General features: G+C 41.9%; 1 protein-coding gene across 2 annotated transcripts in view; it reads right to left on the bottom strand.

The window, feature by feature from the left end:
• NRAP (nebulin related anchoring protein) overlaps positions 1–24,642 on the bottom strand; it is a 63,779-nt gene that overhangs the window by 36,364 nt on the left and 2,773 nt on the right. For both annotated transcript variants that reach the window (XM_037497033.2, XM_037497035.2), the window contains exons 4-20: positions 23,639–23,743; positions 22,011–22,115; positions 21,053–21,157; positions 20,293–20,397; positions 19,450–19,557; positions 19,057–19,161; positions 16,950–17,054; positions 15,596–15,712; positions 13,325–13,429; positions 11,703–11,810; positions 10,580–10,684; positions 5,740–5,838; positions 4,425–4,529; positions 3,275–3,382; positions 2,927–3,028; positions 1,037–1,234; positions 295–399 (exon numbers count right to left, since the gene is read on the bottom strand). In XM_037497033.2, the coding sequence (XP_037352930.1) occupies positions 295–399; positions 1,037–1,234; positions 2,927–3,028; positions 3,275–3,382; positions 4,425–4,529; positions 5,740–5,838; positions 10,580–10,684; positions 11,703–11,810; positions 13,325–13,429; positions 15,596–15,712; positions 16,950–17,054; positions 19,057–19,161; positions 19,450–19,557; positions 20,293–20,397; positions 21,053–21,157; positions 22,011–22,115; positions 23,639–23,743 (1,890 nt within the window). The remainder of the gene's footprint in view (positions 1–294; positions 400–1,036; positions 1,235–2,926; positions 3,029–3,274; positions 3,383–4,424; positions 4,530–5,739; positions 5,839–10,579; positions 10,685–11,702; positions 11,811–13,324; positions 13,430–15,595; positions 15,713–16,949; positions 17,055–19,056; positions 19,162–19,449; positions 19,558–20,292; positions 20,398–21,052; positions 21,158–22,010; positions 22,116–23,638; positions 23,744–24,642) is intronic.

The raw sequence follows: 24,642 nt of genomic DNA, 5'->3' as shown, positions 1-24,642 counted from the left end.
TCACTCAACAAACATGTTTCCCATAGGCTGAGTGTCAACCTTCTGAGCTGGTCCTTGGATGCAACCGATACTTCAATTGGTGGGCAGCTCATAAATACCTCCCCAGGGAGCTTAAGGGTCTGCAAAGTTCCTTCAGGGTATGCCACGGGTGCAAAATAGAAGCACACCTCTAAATCTGACTCAAAATAAGCCTGGGGCTGGAGGTTGGGGGGATGGAATCAGAGGAAAGATCACTCTCTATGGTGACTCAGGGGCTGAGAACTTCTAAAAACCAGTGGGCTAGGCTCAGGTTACCTCGCTAACCAGCTGTCCAGCCTTCTTGGCCTGTTCCAAATTGAGGCTGCCCTCGGTCAGCCACCCGACCCCCTTCATCCATGCCAGGTCAGCCTTGTATTGCAGCTGCAAGAGAAAGAAAAGGCTCTGATGAGACATAGGATGAGCAGGCCCATTGACAGAGACCTAGAAGGATCTTTGTTCCTATATTTGTCTTCCTAAGACAGCTGTTCCTTACTCTTTTAGAGTCAGCCCAACTCTGCTTGGAGGGGTGTGAAGTCGTGGATCCACTTTGTAACCAGAACAACATGTTGTACCTGAGCTCTGAAACACTAAGACCTTAACAAAATAGAGAAACATGAAACTTTTTTGACCAAGGGCATTATCTACCAATCTGCTAGATTTCCAAGATTTACTTATCATTTCCAACAATTGCTCCCCCTTTGCTCATCCCTAGTACCAACACATCCTGACTTTCACAGTAGCCCTGAGCTCCAACCCCCTATCCTGTACCTCCATAGATATGTTATCTGTATCTAGGCTACATATCTGTATCTAGACCATCTGTCTCTATCTAGACCATCTATCTCTATCTAGACCATCTATCTTTATATAGACTATCTCTATCTGCCCACATCTCCACAGTTCTTCCTAGTCCTAGTCCTCTGAGTTATGTAATATATTCATGCACAGATTCAAAATCTCTTCCCAAGTGCCACTGTAACCAATGGCAAGAGATGCATGGCAACAAGCATGGGCTTACCTCACTCTGGAGCCCGTAAGCTTTCTTGGCCCACTCGGTCTTCATGTCTTGGGGTAGCACAGTGTATTCATGAAGTCTTTCCCTGTAGTCCAGGTCACTGGCCAGAGCTTGAGCCTTCTTAGCATGCCTGATATTTACCATGTCCATGGGCAGGTGAAAGTGGGTCTTACTCTCCTCAAAGCCTTTCTTGTATTCAACCTTGAATGGATCAACAATACCCATTACTGGAAGGCTGCTGTCACAGGAGTAAGGTAGAAACAGGCAAGAAGCCCAGGCTGTCATGAGATACTGGACTCTGGGCAATGCCACCATCCATCAAAAGGTGCGTCCCAAGGCCTGGTTCTGAAAAGCAGCAGGGCTGGAAGCTATGTTCCCACACTACTTTGTCTTTGGGAGGAATGCCTCCTATTTGTCCTAAATCTTTTTTATCTGGCTGTTCTAGGAGGAAAACATTCATTCTATCCATGGTTTCTGTAGAAGCTCAAGGAAGCAGAATAACAAGCGTGGGTTCCAGAGTTGGCGAGGCTTAAGTTCAAAACTGATCTGCCCTTTGTCAACTGGATGACCTCTGGAAAGGTACCTCACTTCTCTATGGGCTCATTTTTCTCTGATGACTGTTATGATAAGAAATGAAATAGTGGCTGAAACTGGCTTAGTGGGGGGCTGGCATATAGCACATACTTGATAAATGCTAACAAGGAGGATGGCAATGACAATGGCTGATGGTGGCGATGGTGATGTGTTGATAGTGTTGGTGATAATGTTGATTGTAATGACAGTGGTGATGATGGTGACGGTAGTGATGGTATTGTGACAATGATGTTGATAATGACGGTGGTGACGGGTGGTGGTGGTGGCGATCATGTTGGTGGTGTGATGGTGTTGGTAGTGAGGACAGGTGGTGTGCTAGAGTAGAAGCGGTATGGTGCCAGTAAGTAAGACTTCTAGGGTCAAATTCTCTATCCCTCCACAACGACTACTCCTATATGACTTTGGACAAGACTATTTTATTGGCTCTGGTTTCTCCAGCTACAAATGTGAAATACCAATTTATTCTGTCTACACTGAAGCCAAATTTTCAATGTCTCTGTATGTTTCATGATGATGGGCTTTTCCTTGGGCTTGTTTTATGGACACCGCCATAATGATGACCCAGGGGCCAACTCTCTCATCCTACTCAAACCACACCTGCTTAATAACTTATCAGGTAATTGTGTCTGTCTGCAACATGGGAGCAGTATGAGCTGGTCAGAGCTTATAGCAGGCAATTTTAAGACAGAAATCCGATGCCCCTGTGTCCTTTCTGCCTGTTCAGCACTGACAGGTACATCTTGATTAGAAACCAAGTCTGACCCCGCTAGCAGAACTCTCCTTCCCCAGAGACTTTTGTAAGTGATATTTACTAAGGTTAATCTCCAGCCAATACAGTTTATAAGCAGCATCATTTTGAGTGTTAGAGCCTGGATGCTGCAGTTGTTGGCTAAATATTTTGTTTGTGGCCACAGGGTTCACCTAGGGCATTGCCACAATAAGTAGGATGATTACTCCCTGACTCTCCCAGTAGATTAAGCTCCATGAAACAGGAACCTGGCAGGTGTTGTTGGTTCTTAATGTCCAGAGTTCCTCTTGGACATAGTGGTTGCTTGATAAACATCTTGGACTGAATAGATGCAGCCCAACACCTCTATAGTTGGTCACCCTTAGGGGCCACATTTCTATCTATGTTTAAAGAAGAGCATGTTTTGGCAAAATAAAGTGAACAAACTGCTTGTGCAAGCCAGAAAAGAAACTACAGGTGAAAGTCAATAAAAATGGTAACAGTCTCAGATGAAGTAGGCCCAGGGAAAACTTTCCAAGTCATACAACACGAAGGAGTAGAAAAGCGTTTACCTCGCTGCTCATCTTGGCCACCTGCAGGGAGTGCAGAAGCCTGGAGTCTGAGGCCCCTGTGACTTTGCCTTTGTTTTTTTCATATTCTTCTTTGTACTTAATCTTGAGAGAAGGAAGAAAGTCTATTGTGAGTGAGAGAGAAACTTTGCTACCCAAGGGGTTCTGGTTTTAACAAGAGCAAGGGAACAATTCTGAAAAAAACCCTCCCAGTCTTTCATGAATCCAAAAGAAGATTAAAGTATTGCTATGTTTACATTGTTAACAGTCATTATTTTTTGCAGCAGGACCACTGACATTTTGATGGGGGCCATCTCCTATGCATTTCTGAGTTAATGAGAGGAAACCTACATTGCTAGCGAGCTCTCCAGAGGCTTTGGCAGCCAGCAGAGACATGGCATCCAGCTTCATCTCAAATCCTTTCCCCTTTGTCTTCTCCCAGCCTTCTTTGTACTTAACCTGACAAAAAAATAAATGGGTGAATAGGAGTCGCTTTCCATATTTTTGCCAAAAGTTGAAGAAAAATGCAAAAAAAAACAACAAAGTTGGTTTCTCCATGTTTCAACAGACCGGAATCTTGGCTATTATATGAAAATGATCAAAGCAATCATTAACACAGCTAATTGACTCGATAGCAGAGGGTCATGCTAGGCCATGTAATGGGACAGGGAGAGGGAAGATCAGGTGACTTCTAGCTCTGTACCCCTGTTCATGTAACCTTGGGCAAATCACTTTTCCTCTTTAGGTTTCAGTTAAACATTTGCAAAAAGAATATTCTAGGCTATGTCTCAGAGTTGTTGTGGGAATTCATTGGACATAATATATGAAGACAGACCTTAAACTGATTAAATACAATAGAGATACTGTGAATCTTTCATGAGTGACTTTTACTCATCAACTGTAAATCTTGACTTCAGGCCGGTGAGCTCAGAGACATAAAAGATCATGTAGGTCCATAATGAGTTAAAAGCGGTAGGTATGACCCAGGGCTGTCTGACCCCAAAGCCACCCTGTGCCCCTACAATAATGGGATAATCCCAGGACCCAGTGTAGGGTAAGCATTCCAGAAGTATTCTTTCTTTCCTTCACCTTCCACAAACCCCATTCAGAATGAGAACCTTCATCACAGCCTATGTGTGGTCTAGGGAGAAGCTGATGACTTAAGCTTGATCTCTTTAAAACTCAAAATTTGCCCATACAGCAAAGCACTAGTTAGAAGTCCCCAGGCAGAAGGCTAGAGTGTGTGTGTGAGTGTGTGTGTGTGTGTGTGTAAGTACACACTGTACACACAGATAATGGGGATTCAATTGCTGTGACAATTTATCCCCACTGAATTGTCACAGGCCATGAGGCAGCAAAATTCAAAATTGTAGCATGATACTTACTTAGATGAAACTCACAGACAGAACAGTCCTTGTTTGTTGAACCAACTGGCATTTGCATTTTCACGACTGTACGTCACCCCCACCTTCCTGTAGGTAAGCCCGTTTTGCTTGCTTACCTCACTGAACAGGGCAGCGTTGGTTCTGGCCTTCACCAGCTGAGGCACGTCCTGCGGCAGCGTGTAGTTCAACTTATTTTTCTCATAGTCAGCACGGTAATTCACCTGTTGGAGTTAAAGTAAATCCTCAAGGTAAATCAAAGCTTTACATGGACTTTGGAGAGCTTTGGAGAAGATACTCTCATTTTCCTTTCTCCTTAAGCTGATGGTGAAGAAGAAATTTCTGGAAAAAGGATTTTACAAGGAAACCTGTTATTTTTACAGTGTTTTGAGATAACAGGTTGAAGATGCCCAATGAGAAGCAAAGCAGGACAACGGTGCAAAGTGAAGAGCTGGTGCACAATCTCCCTGTGGCTTCTCGTTGGAGATCACCAACTCTGCTCTGAAGCACCTGAGGACAGGAAACATTCTTCAAGCTGTTGCTTATAAACATCCTTCTCTCTGCAGGGCCTGTATGCAGAAGGATTATCTAATGGCTATCATTTAAAATCCCACAAAAGAAGCGATTCCCAAGGGCAGAACCAGCATCATCTGAGAAGGTGTCTTGCCCAAAATTGACCCTGAACCCATCAAACTTAGAGCACCAACTACTATTTTATGGGCCTTTCAGAGGGCAGTGGACCTCCCGCCCCGCCTCCTGCCCTCCCGCCAAAGCACAATGGGCAAAGTTCAGACTCTGGAGGCCTTCACACAATAAACCAATCCAGTTTCTTCAAAGAACAACTTGTGAGAAAAGAAAAGAGTGAAGGGGGAAACTTAAGATGAAGAGGCCATCACAGGATATTTCTTGGATCATGAGTCAAAGAAACTGGTAAAAGGGAAAAAATGATCACCTATGAGACTATCAGAATTCTGAGTGTTGATCACTGGTGATATTAAGAATTATTGTTTGGTTTGGGATACAATATATCGCAATAAATGGACAAAACTTTTCTCTTTTAAAGATTCATACTGAAATATTTAAGGATTTGATTATAGAATACCTGGGATTTTCTTCAAAATAACTTGGGGTGAGGGGAATGGATGGGATCTTGATAAAGCCCCTGAGTTGACAGTCACTGAAGCGGATCATGGGCATGTGGGGTTCACTGTGCTATTCTGCCTACTTTTGAATGTACTTGAAAACTTCTATAATAAAAAGTTTAAAAGGAGGGCTCATTAATTTCCTGGTTGCAATAAAGTGTGTGTGTGTGTGTGTGTGTGTGTGTGTATCTCTAGTCATGAAAGTCAAATATTTGGGGAATCAGATATTCAGAGGCTACAAAACAATCCCAAAATCCCCCATCTGCAAGGCAGGGGCTGAGGGGTGACTTACGTGACTCAGTTGCTGGGCATTGATTTTGGCTTGAACAATCTGAGGGGTGTTGGTCACAGAGCTGTACTTCAACTTGTCGATGCTTTGCCTGTAGTTGACCTGGGTACAAGCAGGCATGGGAGGAGTCACTTGTTCTTAGCTCTAAAATGGACTTAGCTCCCTCCCTCTAAGCCCAGCAGAGTGGTGATTCTCAACCACCAGAAAAAGAATCAAAGTTTCCAACTGGAGACCAGCAGTCACTGGAGACCCACAGAGAGAAAACGGTACCTTGAAGAGCGAGTGACCAGAACAGGTCACTCAGCTCAAAAGAGATGTCAACTAAATGGCCAGTGAACATAGGACAGTGCTCATCCTCATCGCTGGCCAGAGAAAGGCCTTTTAAAGCCAGAAGCCACATCCTCCACCCTGGCCTGAAGAGTGAAAACCAACTGCCGGCAAAACCACGTGTTGGCAAAGGTGTGGAGCCCAGGAAGCTCCTGCAGCACCGACAGAAGCTCAGGTTGCCACCGCCCCTTTGGAAAAGTCTGGCAACAATCCTATCCTTGACACATTCCCAAGGAAATTACACACACAGGTCACTCAGCACCATTCAAGCTATAGATCGATATTCAGGTACGTTTCTACCTATCTCTTACACTTCAAAAGGAAAGGTTTTTTTTTTTTTCAAAGGGAAAGAAAAATGAAAGAGCACAGACATCCAACCCAGGCCAAGCACACAGCTTAAATGGGGGCAACAGCGCATCCCGGCTGCACACGTCTTCTGACTGCACACCCAGTCCCGGCCTGGCCCGCGCCCCCAATGGGACTGCCCTATTCTCAGCACTTTCATGGCAGAGGGGGTTCAGAAGAGAAGAGGGTGGAACCTCCAGGGCAAGCCGCTGCATGGACTCCTGGTTTCTGCCATGTTGATACTGGGAGTTTGTGAATTTTCTCTTTTGAAAGTACAAATTGCACTTCAGAGAGTTAAAGATTATTATTCATTTTCACTTAAAAATATATTCATTTCATCATCTTAGTTTCCTCCGAATGTGCCCAAGATCTGCTGCAGAGAGAACAGGAACTTGAGCAGAGTGGCAAAGGAATCTGTTTGAGGCTTGGGGGCAGGTCATGAGGGCTGTGGTGAGCTGAGCGGAGCCCCTGAGACCTGCGCAGGTGAAGGGGAGTCAGGATGCAGGTGGTGAAGAACAGGACGAGGCTGGGTGTGGCAAACGAGCTCTTCCACAATTTAACTAGGGTTGGCCCTAAATCCAGGTAAAGGAAGGAAAGTGAACTCATCCTGACCTTTCTTGTGACTGCCTGGTCCCCACCCCCATCCATTTGTTTATTCATTCACTCATTCATGCATTCATTCATTTCTGCTCTGCACAGAGACTTCTGTGCAGGCTGAGCACACCCCAACTCAGTCCTGCCTATGTAGCCACCTCAGTTGGGTCTTAATTCCCAGACCCCGTTCTGACATTGAGCCTCTCTGCTGACAGACTCCAGGTGAGGTGTTTCAGTCAAAGAGGCCCTGGTTTTGTCCTCAGCAATCAGGGCGCCACCCCACCCCACCCTTATTTGCTCACTACTTCAGCTCTGTTGCCTGAAACTCAGGCCCTCATCCAGCATCCCAAGCCGTGTGGCAGCTTCTTTAGACCTTAGTTCTATCTGTAAACTCCATACTCCTTTCCTGCATCCCAGTGCTGCCATCTGTCCTGAATTCTACCTCCATCATACACCTCTGCCAGCTGGCTCTGCCTTTCACAGGGACCCATCCATGACCACCACCAAGCTTCCCTGCCATTTCCTGTCTCTCTAAGCTGGAGATGGATGTCTTTGCTACTCTATCTGCCAGCTACTACCTTCTGTTACCAGCTTTCTGGGTGGCATCCCATTTTAGGGAGTCTCTGGAGACCAAAGGTGACAAAGTATGAGAATCAGCTGGGTATACAAGTGAAGCATTAGTCTGAGTTCCATGTCTGGCTTCCATGTTGAGGAACAGTAAGGAGGGGCGGGGATTGTGGCAAAGGGCACCTGCCACTGCTCAGTTCTAAGAGAAAGCAATTGTGCATCAGTGTGAGAACCAGAGTGGCCAAATTTTCCAGTCATCCCAAAGAAACCCAAACCCATATTATTATGTAAGATCTTGCAATTTTAAAATTCTTTCCAAACACTCAATACTTTGAAAATCCACTCACCCAGCTGAAATTGACTAAAGGACAGCTTGTATCCACCTCCTCTTCCTTGTCCTCACCCCATTCTTGCCTGTCCCAGTGTCAGTTAATAATAATTATGATAAAATAACACTGTGTGCCAGGCACCATTACAAGTGCTTTTATACATATCTATAGACTTAATCCTCAAAGTCACAGTGGGTGCTGTTATTAGCTCTCCCTTGCAATGTGGAAACTGAGGCACAGAGACCCCAAGAGACCTGTTCAAGATCACACAGCTGGTGTCAGAGCTGGGATTCAGATCTCAGCAGTCTTCCTCCCAACATGGCTCTCAACTTCAACAATACAAACCTGATTTGCCAAAGTTGGTGGAACTATTACTTATTCTTTTACAGATGCACCAGCGGTTTCCCATAGGCAGAGCTAACATTGTTTAGACAGGGAAATGTATCCCAGGTGCAAACAAATGACTTACAAATTAACTCTGAGAACAGGGAAAACTGAGAGCTCCCGACACTGAGCCACAGAGTGTCTTGCTGGATGTGGAGATAAGGACAGTATTATTTTGTACTTTTTAGTTAAAGACACAGGAAGAAAGTTGTTTGCACATTCTGAGTGCTGGACGTGGGATATGCAGGGAAAAGTAAGAAATACAAAGTCATTTCAATGTCAACCGTTAATGAGATTACAGTGGCTTCCTAATGCATTAATTCAGAGAGAAAATTATCTCATAATAAAGAGTCTATCAGAATGCAGAATTTTGCAAGATAAAGTGTCAGGAAAACTTTTTTAAGTAGCATGTTCCTTCCGATAATTCTGCGTTAAATATATGGCAGAGCACAATTACTTTCCTCTGCAGGACATCATTAGCAGTGGCCGTGATTAATCACATCTTTGCAACATCACAGATGTTGGCCATTGCTTCTGTCTACTTTCTGATGGGTCTGTTTATGGAGGACAGAGTCTCATTTTAATGTTATTAATGTTTATTAAATCCATCTTAAGGGAATGCTCTCTAATTAAGGACTTGTGCTTGTTTATTTAATTCATAGTTATTTGACCACTCTAAGGCTACCACACAGAGACCACAAATGTTCTTGTAAATGGATTTCCCAAGCTTTTGACCACTAAAGTGGTCAGAATTGGAAGGCAGGAACCACAGCAACAGTTTCCTAAGCAAATGCTCATGATTTCTACATATTGGTTGAAACACAATTATTTTTAACTCTTATTTGTAGCCAAACAAAACCTCTGCATCCTGGACCTGGCTCACAAGCAGCAAATTTAGAACCAACATCTCCTTCCAATTGAGATATTTCTAATCTGATCTAGTTTAAATCTTCTATCAGACTTCCCCAGGCATGCTGGTTATATTGGTGGTACATGGTTTGATCCAGTCTTGTATCAATAAATGCAATAGCAAGTCATGTTAAAATGGGCTTATAGAGGTGTAGGAACCTCTCTCATTTTGCTTGTGTATTAAGCATGATTTATAAAATTCTACTGCAAAGCACACACTTAAATTTTAATGAGGTGCTCTGGATCCTCAAGTTTCCCAGGTGATATATGCAGCCAAAATAGAAAGGAAGGAGGTTTGATAATCAGACCGAACTGTGTGTTTCGATGAGGTGAAATGAATGAGTCAATTCAACCAAACATCCTACAAAATTAAGCAAATTTTTGGCCCTTATATTCCTTTACTATCTATTTCTTTGTTCCATGCTTGGAAAGCCCCTTTTACTTATGGAATTAGCACTTGAAAATGATTGGGTTTACTTGCCCTGTAGCCTGTGCTTAAACTGGAGATGCCAGTTTAAGCCACCAATACCCCCACATGGAGCAAAGGAAAGAGAGATTGAAGACCTACTAATGACAACAAAACGCAAGTCAAGATTGGAGTGAACTGACCCCAAAGGAATGTGAGGCTGAGGTACACTGGGCACAACAATAAATATATGCTGAATTATTAGTCAAATGACCCATTGATTACATTAACTGGTACTAACATCCATGACCCCCCTTAAAAAGAAGTAACCCGCCTTAGGTAATTTTTAAAAGAGTAGACAATCATTCTCTTTTTTTGTATGTTTCTCTCTATTTTTTCTAAATTTTCTCTAGTAAACCTATAGTAAAATTCTTATAATTAGAAAATAATAAATTTAATTAACTATACATATTTTGTTGGGGATGAGTCAAACTAAAAATAAGTAAAATCACTGCTATAGTAAGTAAGTGATATGTATTATTTTACATTTATTTCCCAAGTGTTCCTGAGAAAAATATGAAGGCAAAATTATTACTTCTCAGAAATTCCTTCAGTCCTTAAATAATTCCAAAATTAAAAAAAAAAAAACACAAAAAACTAAAAAACTGTTCATCCTTGCTAAGGAACAGGTGCTTAAATGTGCCCAGCAACAGACAAAGTCCACTAAATACTAAGAGTTGAAATAGAACCTCAGGGTTTTTAAGACAGAGCCAGATTTGATCCCACCTTATACTGAAAATCCAAGAGTTTCTAAACACGTACAAATGGACTTTTCCTTGGGAGAACAAGTTCTACTTTCTTGGCCCCTTCACTCTCCTCTGCACTGTTGTATCTTGTCTCTTTCCATCTTACTGCCCAAGAATCACCTCACAGGAGGAAGAGGCAAGAAACAAAGCAGAAAAGCTACTGGAAGAGGACTTACGTCTTTCAAGGGAACCAGCTTCATCGTGGTTTGATAGGAAGGCGTGAGAGTGGCCGGATAGTTATAGTCAATGACATCGTGCTGATAGTCGGCCTTGTAAGCCACCTAAAACCCCAGGAAAGAGCCAGAAAAGAGACATTAGCTCCCACTTCTTTTGACCTTTGTGGAATGTCATAGGAAATATTTTAAAAGTAACCAGAAATAAAATGAACTCATTTTCACCAACAAAAACAAATTATGTGCACACTTTTGCTTTTAATTAATTTACATTTTCCCCTTAATGAATCCAAAATTAGTCAACTTCCATATGTACATTTATTTTATCTTTTTCACTAATTAAGACACCCTTGTAGTTTTGTTAGAAAGACACATTTGCACACTGAAAATGAAAAGTGTACATGAAAAGACTTCTTAGCTAGCCCCAAGAAAATAAATGAAAAGTAGAATCTGCAGATTACTTAATATTCTTTTTCTAAAAGCAAAACTTGACATTCTCAAGCAGAGGAATTTGACATTTGTATGTTCTAATAATGAAATAAGTTACTTTTAAGTGTCCTTTACCTCTCAGACTTACAGTTTGGCATTTGCAAACCTATAAATTGAATTGACAAAGCCAAAGAAAGATGAACAGATTATATTCATGGGGAAAACAGGGAACCTGCTCTATGTTGTTGTCCCACCACCCTGACCTGTGTCTGGTCACAGGAGGTCTTTAATGAACACTGGTGGAATAAATCAATGAGTCAATCAACCAACCAACTCCAAATAAATCATAAACACTTTGGAAATTAGAAGAATTTCATACAAGAATTATGCTCATTTTATTCTCTTTATCTCTCAGAAAAACAAAAGTTTCTTCTCAGAGGGGATTAATTTAGTAGATTTAAGTACTGTTTAAGCCAAAGAAAGCAAAGATAAATTAAATGATTTTTAAAAAATTCCAAGGCCTTTACCTAGCCTCAATTATATTGGTTAACATTTAGAAACCCTCAAGGGTCAGTCTTCACACAATAAAACTCTGATATTTATTTTAAAAGGAAAGCTTAAAGAAGGATTGGTTGAATTCCTCAGGCCTCACCCCAGCAAGTGCCCAGGACTACTTGTCCTTCACAAAAGAACTCACATTGCTTGCTAGATTTCCAACTTTCATAGCGTGGAGAGTCCGTCTGTCCATACCAACGCCTTCATAGTGACCTCTCATGTGATTCTGGTAGTCTTCTTTATATTTATTCTACATGGGAACACAAAACTTTGAACAAAAGCATTTTCTTGCAACTTGATGACAATAGACTGCTCACCTGAATGCACTAAATAGGGAAGACAATAATTAAATAGAACCTAATTACATGGTTGGTGTGTCACCAAATAAAGAGTAAGACCAACCTTTTTAACAACAACTTAAATGTCAAGCAAGCATAAGCTACGGGAGCAAAACAAGCACACATGAATCTATGAGCACAGACAGTATGAAACAAACCTGACTTTTAAAATCATTTTCAGTAGTAAATATGCTAGATCTTTCCAACGTGAAAGCTAAAGAGTGTAGAGTCCCCAATGATAAAGCACCGATTGTGCAGGCAATATATGCAAAGCTGCAGGCTGGGGGCTGGTAAAAATCACTGCTCACCTGAGTGCACTAAATGGGGAAGACAATGATTACTATCACTCCCATGCTATCACTCCCATGTCTAAATATATGATGGATAACATCGGAGATTTGTCAAATTCTGTGACTTTTATATCACCGATTGCTCACTACTGTAGCCATGTGAAATAATTGATATTATGTCCCAAACACAGCTTTTCAAATAAAGAGAAGACAAAAACAAAAAACCTAGGATGATGAGAAGTCATAACTAGGAAAATCTGCGTAACTTCTAAGACGTTACAACCTTGGGAGGCCATTGAGTTTCCAGGCACTGAGAATATTCAAAAAAAGTACTATAACTTCTATATCAGACCTGGTTCTACTTACCTCCGTTAATCTTCACAACACCCTATGAGGAGGAAGGAATTATCATACCCATTTTACAGATGGGCAGAGTGACTCAGAGAGACGAAACAATTTGCCCAGGATGGACCACTGGTCTTATTATGGAACCATGCCAGCCAGCCCCTAAGCTGATGCTCGTAACCACCATTTATGCAAAGTAAACATTTCACTAAGCCTTATGAAGTCCCGTGAAATTTTTAATCCTGCTAGTATATGGAGCTCAGCAGAATTAAAATCACACAATCTAGTTTTGGTCCTTGATGTTCTCAAGGAGGCTTCCTAGACCTTCTGTGGGAATCCCCAAACTTGCCAATGTCACCCTAGTATATATCTGCTCTTCTGTATGAAGGGGAAGTAACTTCTGGCTCCCTGGGTAACAGTGAAGGTTCAATGAGATCATGTATTAACTACAAAGCACAAAGTCGTTTCGAGAGGAAAGGTCACATGCTCAGCCAGGCTCCTTGTCGATGTTTGCCATTCGGAAAGGGACACTACTCGACACAAAGGATGCAAGAAGACAAGTGCTGCCCTGAGGCTTCAAGGTCAAGGTGTGGCCAGGCATGTGGCAGGATGTAACAGTGCATAGAGCAGCCCCCACAGGCAACCTTAATCAAAGCTCTTGGTATTTGAGACTAAAGAAGCCATGCTTCTCCAAGACACAGACACATTCATATAGACCATGCCTTAGAAGACCTACAATTGAAGGTCACTTTTAAAAATTCCAAACCAATGCTTCATCATTGAAAACTCACATCACTGGTGAATTTTGAAATCTTGCTCACGTTCCTGAATTGAGGTGTTTCACAGTAGTTGATACTGTGACCTTTACTACTTTCCAGGTCCTTCTTATACTCCACCTTGGAAAGCAAAACACCAGAGGCACAATAGAACCAAAACTGGAGTCATTATAGAAAATGTCACCAGGACTCAACTAGGCCATTTTTTAGAAAATGATTAACCCCAGATTTTAAAATACATAGCATGAGTATGTTAGTGTTTTCCTTTCTAGTAATAAATAAGCAAATGATCAAATAATCAGTTTTGTTCTGAAATTTAAAGAGAGGGTGAGTAGGTAAATAGATGATAGACACAGACAGACAGAGTCCCTTCCAAGAAAAAATACTGGTAAGATTTCATGCAGCTCAAAAAATGACAAAACTGGTTTTAGAAATCAGGAGGTGGTTGATCTTGGTGGGAGTGCCTGGAGGTAGAGTATCAGGGGATATCTGGACCTCTGGCCATGTGCTCTTTGGGATCTGGGTGCTAGTTACACAGATGGAAATCCCACTGGACATTTACAATGTATTTACTTCTAAGAACAGACACATCAACAGATAACATCTTTAACCAAAGATGTTATCTCACAAAGGAGTACCATAAATGACATGACTCATAGATGCAGAGAATGTTTCTCATTTTAATAGCTGAGCTCCCTCCCTCTGAGTGTAAAATTTCTGGATATAAAATGTGAGTTATAGTTATTAACTTGACCCCAAGTCATCCCAGGAAATTAGAGAAGGCAGCTGAAGACATATTACCATTAGTAAAGGGATCCCTGATTTATCTTACTGGATAAAAGTAAGGGTAAAAAGAAACTGAAGTTTCCCTTGTGACCTCTTACCAGAGGAAATATAATTTGTTATAATAGCTGACAAAACATGGCAGGAATATACCTTTTAAAGTATGCTCACAATGTTAAAGTAAAAAAAAAATTCCAAAAAACTGTATATATAGTTGAATTCTAATTCTACAAATGTGCTTTAATAGTCACATATTTGTTTCCAGTATATTCACATAGAAAAAGCCAAAATGTTAATTATTATTACTGCTGGAAGAACTGCACTATCATCTTCCTAGTTCCAGTTCTACCCCTAAATGTTTCTATAAACTAGAATAAGACACTTCATTCTTTTCAGCTCTCTGACAAAGTGTGCATCTGAAGCTTGTGGAGGTCCCAACTAGAGCTTAAGACCAAGGGTCAGTGAATTTCTTCAATAAATGACCAAATAGAACATATTTTAGGCTTTGCAGGCAACACAGTCTACATCAAGCACTTGACTCTAACCTTGTAACCTGAAATCAGCCATAGACAATATGTGAACAAATATGATATGACTGTGTTCCAATAAAACTTTATTTACAAATACAGGCCACAGGCCCACTTTGAGACTCAACTCATAGCCTGCTGACCCTAGGCCTAGAGCATCAGAACAACATGAGATATTTGGTTAAAATGCAGATTCCAAGGTCTTAGCACCCATCTATCACTTCAAAAAAATCTGAGGCTCCTGATAAGACTCTAGAAATGTCACTCCTTGTGATAACGACTAGACCACCACCAGTTAAGTTAAAGCTTTGGGATAAAGGACTGACCTTGAGCCTTGAGCATAAAAATATCTTAGGATATTTGCATATCTGTTTCTGAGTCACACCTTCTTAGGTGAATACTTTTCACAGCCTTGGGCCAAACAGGTAATGCATATGAGAGAAGATACTGGAAGAGAGACTCTGTGGTGTGAAAAGGATAAATGGGACTAGAGGCCATATTTCCTTGCCCACAAATCTGAGCAATTCTGGAACTCCCAACCACTGCGTAGGTTAAACAAAACACCTCCATTCGGCCTCTAAAGTAAGGGGAATTCAGTGTTCTGTTCACAGTCCTGACCTGCAGACCTGACAACAATCCTAACAAAATGTTCTAAACACTCTTTCTGATCTTTGATTTCCACTCTAGAGGAAGGACATATTGTTACAAAAGATGCCCATGCAGCATTCCAGCAGTTGCAATCAAGATGCCTCCAACTTTTGAATAACTACAGCTCTGAGAATTTGGGAAAGGACTTTGGAACCATCAGAGGAAGACTTGATTTGTTTAATTCCAAGTTCTCTTGTAAATCACATATTCAATCTCTGGAACGCATGTGAACTTTGTGTGGAGATACAGGGGTTTTTTATTCAGGGGTCACCGTCCTTAGGAGACAAAGGAGGGGGCAGCCCAGAGGTACAAGTGTCCCCATACGCACCTCGCTCACAAGCTTGTTTACACTCTGAGCTCGCTTAAGGACCAAGTTGTCTTGGGCAGGTAGGGAGTGATAATGGGCTGCGCCTTTCATCTTATTGAAGTCTTGCCTGTATTTTATCTGAAAAAAAAAAAAGAAACATAAAGAGGGTCTGGAGGTGTTTTCAAGTCTCATGAGAGAAGTCATTCCAAAATCAACCCACATTTAATGTCAACATATACGTGATAGAATTTTCTGAATGCAAAAATCATATGGGGACCTCTCTGGTGGCGCAAGGGGTTAAGATGCAACCTGTGAAGCTATCCACAGCCACTGCAGCATGAGTTCGATCCCTGGCCGGGGAGCTACCCACATGGCGCAGCAGACCTCTCCCGTCTCGCCCACTGCTCCACTCAGCAGTGTATTTCAGTAGCTTCGCCTGTTCTGTTCCTCACTCTGTCTCTGATGAGACAACTCACAACTCTAGCCTGTACCCCAGTTCTTATATGTATAATTAAATAAATCTTAAAAAATAAAATAAAATATTAAAAAAATAATATGGGTATTTCTCTACTACAGCCATAAACCACTGATAGGAACACAGTCTTTGGTATTAACATTTCACTGGCCCTTTTCACACTTTTATACCTCACACTTTAATTCTGCATGAAGAAAAGTGTTAAAACAATTATTCAACAGGTATAACCCCAACCCCATCCTATGGGGTCTCAACATCGTGTGTCATCTAGTCTGCCACTGAGGGGCAAAGGGAGTGAGGAGTCTTTTACTCCCCCTCTCAGGGCATAAATGCACTATTCTGGGTAAATGGGTACTAACTGAAGAGTGACAGAGGGAAGGAGGTTCAAAGTGGCTGTGAAATAAAAGTCAGCTTCTGATTATAGACCAAGTTCAAGTTGGTATATTAGTTCTACAGTGTCTATGTCACTTTACCTAGTTTAATTATAGCCAAACTTTCAAGGGCTGCCAGCAGACTAATATTCTGCAAATAAATCACTTTACTCACTTGGTGTAACCCAGTTTGATAATCATAGCACTTATATCAATCAGCTGTTCTCCTAAAGTGCTCAATTTCTAGAAGAGTTATTTGGCAAAGGCTCCTAAACAGCCCCTCTGGCTGGAGCACATTTGCTCTTGCTTCTACTGACCTAAAGTGCATTAAGCCATTTGTCTGGAACAGTCTCCTTTGAAGCAGACCAATGTGACTAAACAGTCCAAACAAAAGAATGTCAGAAGTGGGGATGGAAAGCGAGGCCCAACATTCTATTTTGGCTCAGTTTTGATACTTGTATCTGTGGGTGGAGGCGTTCATGAGCCTCTGCCTCTGTGGTGCTGTGGGTCACCCCAAGGTGGTACTTACATTACTGGCGAGTTCATTGGCTTTCTTGGCGTTCTGATAAGCTGGGGTGATCATGGCCGGGAAGCTGCCCTTTCCTCTGGGTTCATCACACTCCTCTGAGTAATCCTGTTGAGTCAATCCAAAATTTCAATCAGTAATGCTCCTTCCTGGAATGGGGAAGTGGGCTGGCAATGTTGTCTCCTGGACCCTGCTCCGCAGAGCCCCCTCCACATCGGCCATCCCAGTGACCACACCGGGAACACTGTTCTGTGGTTCAGGTGGTAGACTCTGCGGGCAGGCTTACTTCCTGGTGTCCAGGTAGCTATTATAAATGGTAACTATTATCACTGTCATCCTCACCATTTCCACCAGGTACACGGAGATCCTATCAGTCCCCCAGAGCCTTTTGGGATGTAGTATTCCTCTCTTAATGGACACCCAGAAAGCTCCTCTGTCTTCCACTGGTCTCACACACTATCTTTCCTGGCCCATTGGCAGATCCATGCAGAAAGACATTAACACCCCCAGTTCTATCTCCCCCAGTGAGGTGGGTCATTGACCAAGAAAACATTTTATAAATTACTTGAATTTTTGTAATATGGGGGCACTTAATCCTACTGAGGAGTTGATGGGTTCGAAACAATAAGTTGAATACATGGTATAATCCATTAACCTAAAAAAAAAAATGATTACTCATGAAGAAGAATGAATTGTTCGACATTTGAGCACCATGGATATTTATAGTTTATCTGACTGTGAGCCTGCCTATCTCCCTCCCTCCTCCTCTTGCCCTGGGGAGTCCCGCTAAATCCCACAGTGAATGCCAGTCCTCTCGACAGCTGTCAGCGGTCCTATCAAACAACACCCACTCTCAACTTGTATTTGTTCTTACCAGAACTGGAAACTTCAATAAAAATGTTCTAATAATCAAGAACCTACTAAAACACTATGAAGTTACATTTCATGGATGTGCATGAATGTGGAGATACAAATAAGAAATTATATGTGTGTGTTGTAACTAGTGGCAGATAATTACAGTCCAAATATAGAACAAAATGTTTTTTAGACAAAGAGAAGTCAACTGCTCTTTAAGAAAGCTGATTTTTATAGTTTGCCCTGAGACTTCTAAGCAATATATTTAGAACATGAAACCAATAAAATGTTTGGGGGGCATTTAAAGCACTAAGAGACCAATTCAGTAATGTATCAAGGGATCTGATAAACTACTCTTTTTAATTCAAAACCAAGTATTTTTTTCTCACATAGACCTTTGCAAAGGAAAGTCAATCTACCCTCAATCCATATAAGTCTCCTGCAAGTATATCCCCATTAAAGGCAAGTCGTTTTTCTAAAGAAGAGAAATAAGTTATATGTTTACCTTCGTAAATTATGTATGTTGAATAAGTCATGTATGTTGTAGAGACTCCCCACTGCCAAACAATTCAAACAATTGCTCAATTAAGAAAAAAATATTGGGCCTCCCTGGTGACACAAGGGGTGAAGCGTTAGCAGAATGGAGGTGTTGGCAGCTACTGCAGCACAAGTTCCAACCCACATGGTGCAGCAGACCTCTCCTGTCTTGCCCACTACTCCCCTCAGCAGTGTATTTCAGTAGATCTATCTGTTATGCTCCCCACTCTATCTCTGGTGAATCCTCTCACCCCCCACACCTCTGGCTTACACCTCAGTTCTTGTATGCATAAAGAAATAAAATAAATCTTAAAAAAAAGAAAAAAATATCAAGTAAGCCTACTGAGTATCCTCTTCCAGCACATGCACCTGGTCTTCCAAAATTCTGTATTAACAGCAGTGAAAAAATAATGTTCCCTTTCTCCCCTAACCCACCTGTCTAGTGCCAGAGAATAGAATGCACAAAACAAAAACAAAACAAAACAAAAAAAATAGCTTGCAATTGTCATCTCAAACATGTTACACCTCTCAAGATGTAGTTCTGATACTTCCTGATACTTTCTGGCTTGGAAAATCTACCCTTTCCACAACAGGGAAGATAAACTACAGCCCAACTCTGATTAACTGGCTCAAGGCTGTGCCACAAGCCAGAAGATTGCTACACTGAGACCTGACCTCTGAAAAGTGCAGGCTCCAGGGACGTCACCTGATCATATACCTGGTTGAACGGGTCCATGCACTCCTTTATCAACGAGCCCTCAGCGCCAACCACTGGACCGACCATGCCCTTCATTTCTCTTTGATATTGTTGGTGGTACTTCACCTATTTGAAGAAAACCACAAACCTAGTGAATTTAGCCTCCTGTGCTTAAGGGCCAGAGGGATAAAAACGAATGTCTCATGGGATGCGCTTTTTCTGCTTGAATCCAGGAGTGTGCCTTAGACACAGAAGTGCCAGATCATTGTCTTGGTGAAACTGAGTAAAAGCTATGAAAGGTAGCTCCTTCCCAGACTCCATGGAGCATGCAGAAGTAGACAGGAAGTTGGACGCCCTAACCCAGGCCACTTCCTGCTTCCTCCCCTAATGGGACAGCAATGATGGGACACTTACATCACTGGCCAGCTCATTGGCCCTTTTAGCTATTTGATAAGCAGGTGTGATCATAGCAGGAAAACTGCCCTTCCCCCTCTGCTGTTCATAGTCCTCTGTGTACCTCACCTAGAAAATGGGAAAAAACAATGACTTACAAGCTGCCTTCCCGCTACCCACCAGGCAATCTGGAGAGACACTCCCATACACTCTGCACATCACGTCCAGCTCCTACAGCAACGTCGTTGGCTGACAGCTTGATGGACTACGTGCCTTTTATTTACCTTTTTATTCCCAATACCCAGCACTGTGGCTGGCACATGTCACCCTCAATGTGGAATTCAACATATACGTTTGGGCAGTTAGGGTGAGCCAATGCCAGTTTGGGCAGAGGCATGAGGTTTCTGCTCTCAAGGAGCTGCCTGTCAAGTTTGGGAGACAAAAGAGGCTCTCAGCCCAAGGCAGGTGGAAACCACTCATGAGGTTGACCTTAGGTTTTGGGGTTTAAATTTCTTACTCAGAATAATACTCAGTCCTTCATCTTGTGGATCATTGCTATGGAGCAATAAGACTATGAAAAAGTGGTAGAACTTCTTTAAAAATTATGTGCTACAATTTACAGTTGACAAGGAAAGAATTCTTTCAGATTAGATACTTATGGTTTGTTACTCTCTAAAAAAGAGTTTCTACAAGTTTCCACATGTGCTCGATGACCTTACAAAGTTCTTCCATTAAGGATTTCCACAATCTGGGATAAAATTGCCTGACCCCCTTGTAGGACTGAGATTCCTTCTACATTCAACCTCCCTTCACCCCCAGTAAGGGAAGGGTGGGGAACCTTAAATGAGAATCATCACGTCTTACATCACTTTGAAGTTGCCCCCCAGCCTTGGCGCGAAGCAGCTCTGGGGTATCCGCCACGGTGCTGAACCTGGAAATGCGCTCATCATGCCCTTTCTTGTATTCCACCTGGCGAGGAGACAGACAGAGTCACAGCTGTCCCCACCTCTACAGGCCTTTCCTTGCAGCTCTCCGGAAACGACCCCGTCAGCCTCCACTCAACACAAAGCGGTGGCAAGTCTTCGTGGCTTGCTTTATGGGCTCCATCTCAAAAATTATCACTGCTAATGGAAGTCCAAGAGAGTGCCTGGTATGGCTACATTAACTCATTTCATCTCCACAACGATCACCAGGGGCAGGATTATTGTTTCCCACCTTTTGCAGATGAGGATTTGAGGAACAAAGAGAGTAAGTATATAATTGACTTCTGGATTTAAATCCCAATATTCAGTCTCAAAAATCTGATCTCTGAATCAAAAAGCTGTGCTATTCTTCATGGGGATCTTGCATCTCATTAAATAAAAATCAGTGTCCTTAATGGTAAAGTGACCTCAAGAAATTATATTTGGTCTAGTCATTGGGTGAGGCACATGGTCCCTCCATTTGGTAGATGTGGCCCAGTCAAAGCCCAGAGGATAACTGATAGGGGAGGATAAGACCACAGTTTTCTCCATGATATTGCACTAATAGTACCTACTCTCTTATTGGATTTTTTCTGAATCTTGATGCTCATTAATGACAAAAATTAGCAGAATCAATGGTAAATAAGCATTAAGACACTTACCTGGCTGGCCAGCTGGTTGGCTTTCTTGGCCCTTTGGTAAGCAGGCGTGATCATGGCTGGAAAGCTCCCCTTGCCCTTCTGTTGCTCATAGTCTTCTGTAAATGCCTGCTAGTCAGAACCAGTGTCAGTTATTAGCGGAGAACTAACACAAGTGCAATAGCAAGTACCAGCAGACCCACATATCTGGGGTCATCAGGCACTTGGAAATATTTCCATCACGGGAACAGGTGCAAAAATGTTCTTCAACTGGTGATTTGCATAATACCTCTAACGCCGGGAAGGTCATGTTTCCCAGGTCAAAGATGTTTCCCCTTCAGTGTTTATATCAAATAATATGGACCCCAGTACCACTGAGGGGACCCAAAGGGAGCACAACCCCTTTGATTTCAAGGCTTGTAAGATAAAGCAACAATTCACATGCAGGAGACTTGACCACTCACAGAAGGTAGTTCCATAGCATTGGGAATAAAATGTCTATTATTTTTTTCCTTCTTACTTTTTGAGTGTTTTGATGATTAGTTTAACTAATGACCTTATTATTTTTCTGTTGTTTTCTTTCCACTTGCAAAAGAAGAAATCACTAAAGACTAACAATACTTTCCAAAGTTTCTGTGAAGAGCAGGTGTGTGCTGGTGAGGACTAGGAAGACAGTGTTCAGATGATGCAAGTAATTAACCTCTATTTTTTCAATGTTTCCTGATGATTATTGCTGAAGGGCATCTATAATCATAATAAGAACCTTAACAATTGGTCCAGTCATAATACTAGCTTAAAAGGGGAAATGTCTATGGGCCCATGTGAGCACCCCAAGACATTTCTACCATCAGCATTATTATCATTACACCAGGATCAAAAAGGAGCAATACTATTTGGGAAAGGAAAGCATTAGTCCCTCTACCACAATCTTATAAATAAACTAACCGCTAACAGTTACTGAAGGAATTTCTAGATCCCTTACCTCACCAAGAGACTTTCGATCCTCGACCATCCTTACAATCTCAGGGTCTGGCAGATCTCCTGGGCACCAATTGTTTCCTTCTCCATATCCATTCCAGTAAGTTCTCTATAAAGGAAACACGAAATGCACATAAACACACACCTCATGTGTTTGGTTGGTAAGATACCCCTATTTACCCCATATTCCCAGCCACACTCACATACACTGTCAGTGTAAGGTAGAAAGTCTCCAAAAACTATATAAACTCCTATTGATATACGGTGGGTCTCAGTTCACCAGAATGTTCTATTTGTTAGACTAGAAAATAACTTAACATCCTAAGCAATTTTGAACTTTCTGAAATTCACTTATGCCACAGAACACTTCCAAATACAACAACGTTTCTTTGCTTATCGCTGCGTCAAGACCCGGCTGCAGGAAGTTGCTCAGGATAGGCAATCTGAGATTAATCAGCATTATTGAGACAAACTGCAGAGACCTACCACTTGTTATGTGTGACAGAATCAAGCAATTAACAATGGAAAAAGAAAACTCGAAAGAAGGGAGGGAAGGGACAAAGTTCATCTTTTAAGATACTTATGTCCTATCTAGGGAGATGAAACTAATGGATGAAACAATTCATGATTAGAAAACTTTTATGTGCTTAAAATTGGCAGTAGGCATGCCCAAATGTAAGCATAGTAAATAAATAGATATAGATTCATAAACGAATATCGAGAAATCTGAACAGATACAAGATTCATCACAATGGTACCCAGAGGGAATGGGAATTGGAGATCATAGGCAAGCTTTCTAGTGTTTGGATTTTTTTCCAATAAGAATAATCCAAGGACCTCCATGGGGGCCTAGGGGTTAAATCTCAGCGCTATATCTGTAATGGCTCATCCGAACAGCCTGAATTCCATCCCTGGCCAGGGAGCTACCCACATGGCGCAGCAGACCTCTCCTGTCTCACCCACTACTCCCCTCAGCAGTGTTTCAGTAGACCTGCCTGTTCTGCTCTGCCCTGTCTCTGATGAATCCTCTCACCTCCCACACCTCTGGCCTACACTCCAGTTCTTCTATGCAAAAATAAATAAATAAAATCTTTTTTTTAAAAAAAAGAATAATCCAAGTATTAAATGTAAAATTAAAAATTAATGATTGAGGAATTTTGAAATAAGGCTGTCAATAGTGACGGGCCACAAATCCTCAGGTGCTGAGAAGAGAGAGCCACGCCAAGAAGCTGTGTGACCAGTGTGGGCAGGACAGCCAGGAGAGGGGCAAATCTCCAAGAGGGGGGGCCACCTCGAGAGGCCCTCACAAAGGTCCAGGTAGATGATGTGGATGATAGCTGGGATAGGGGGACTGCCGGGAGCTGAGTGAAGAGTCAGAGGGGGAAGAGGCAGTCCAGTGACAGGAACACAGTGATGGAGGGAAAAGTCCCTGAGCTTGGCCTGGAGCAGATGTGGTGGACTGATGTTGGAAGATGGCGGCAGCCACCTCCTGCCAACGGCTGCTATTACACACTAGATGGAAGAAGACCTGCTTGATTTCCTCTAGAAGTCATAACAATATTACATTTCATTCATTGCACAGCATGTCCCATTTTTCTTTTCTTCCAAACCCATTCCTAACTCTGCTCTCACCTCATTCACCAGCGGTTGTCCATTAGGTGCAACTGCCCCATCCTTGGAGTTCATGTCCCACTGAAAAAATGATTTGAACTGCTCGCCGTTGTATTGGCCACCAATCTGCCCAATGAAGATGTCATGGGTAATGTTTCCATCAGAAAGAAAAAGGAGATGAATAATACATAGTTAAATTGGGGGATTTTCCTAAGTCTCAGCTCACTATAGTGGTGGGTTCACTGTAGTGAACCCACTGTCTGTTTCATCTGCCATGAGGCACATATAGGACTTCCCTGTATGCAGAGCTCTATTCAGCAGTACAGTTCAAAAGACTTAAAGGCTCTATGAACTGAGCACATAAAACAAGTATTCAAGTTAGAATAACTCAGAAAACACAAGGTTCTTGATTAACTTTAGCCTGTGCAGCAATCACCCATGGGGTTGTTGAAATGCTGTCGCCAAATTCACATAGTTGCTCTCCAGTGTTTGAGAAGTTATCTTTAACATCTTGATCTAGGATATCTTTTGAGTTAATTTTTATGTACAGGTGAGAGGTAGGTGTCAAGCTTCATTTTTCTTCTAAGCAAATATCCAATCATTCCAGTGTCAATCAAGATCATTCTTGCTACAGTGGATTGCAGTGGTGACTTAGTGGTAATTGAAGTGCAATTTAAGTAGCACATGTGCATCTCTGATTCTGCACCTTGGACTTATTCTATTGGTCTATTCTTGTGGCAGAACTAAGTCCATCACTACTACTTTTATAGCAAATCTTTCAACTATGTTCTTCAAGATTTTTTGGTGATTCTGGAATCTTTGTGTGTCCATATCCATTTCATAATCAATCTGTCAATTTCTAAAACAAACACCAAGTTTTTGACTAGGGTCATTGAGTGTGTAGACCAATTTAGGAAAATCGGACATCTTAAGAACATCTTCATGATCTGAGGAGAGGCAAAAATTTCTTAAAGAGAACATAAAAAAAGACTAATCATAAAAAAAATCAGGAGGGAGGTTTTGGG

The sequence above is a fragment of the Talpa occidentalis genome, unplaced genomic scaffold (assembly GCF_014898055.3).
Source record: "Talpa occidentalis isolate TD23 unplaced genomic scaffold, MPIMG_talOcc4v2.1 talOcc4.8, whole genome shotgun sequence".
Lineage (NCBI taxonomy): Eukaryota > Metazoa > Chordata > Mammalia > Eulipotyphla > Talpidae > Talpa > Talpa occidentalis.
Note: the sequence above shows the minus strand (reverse complement) of the source record. Positions and strands in the feature narration are given on the sequence as shown.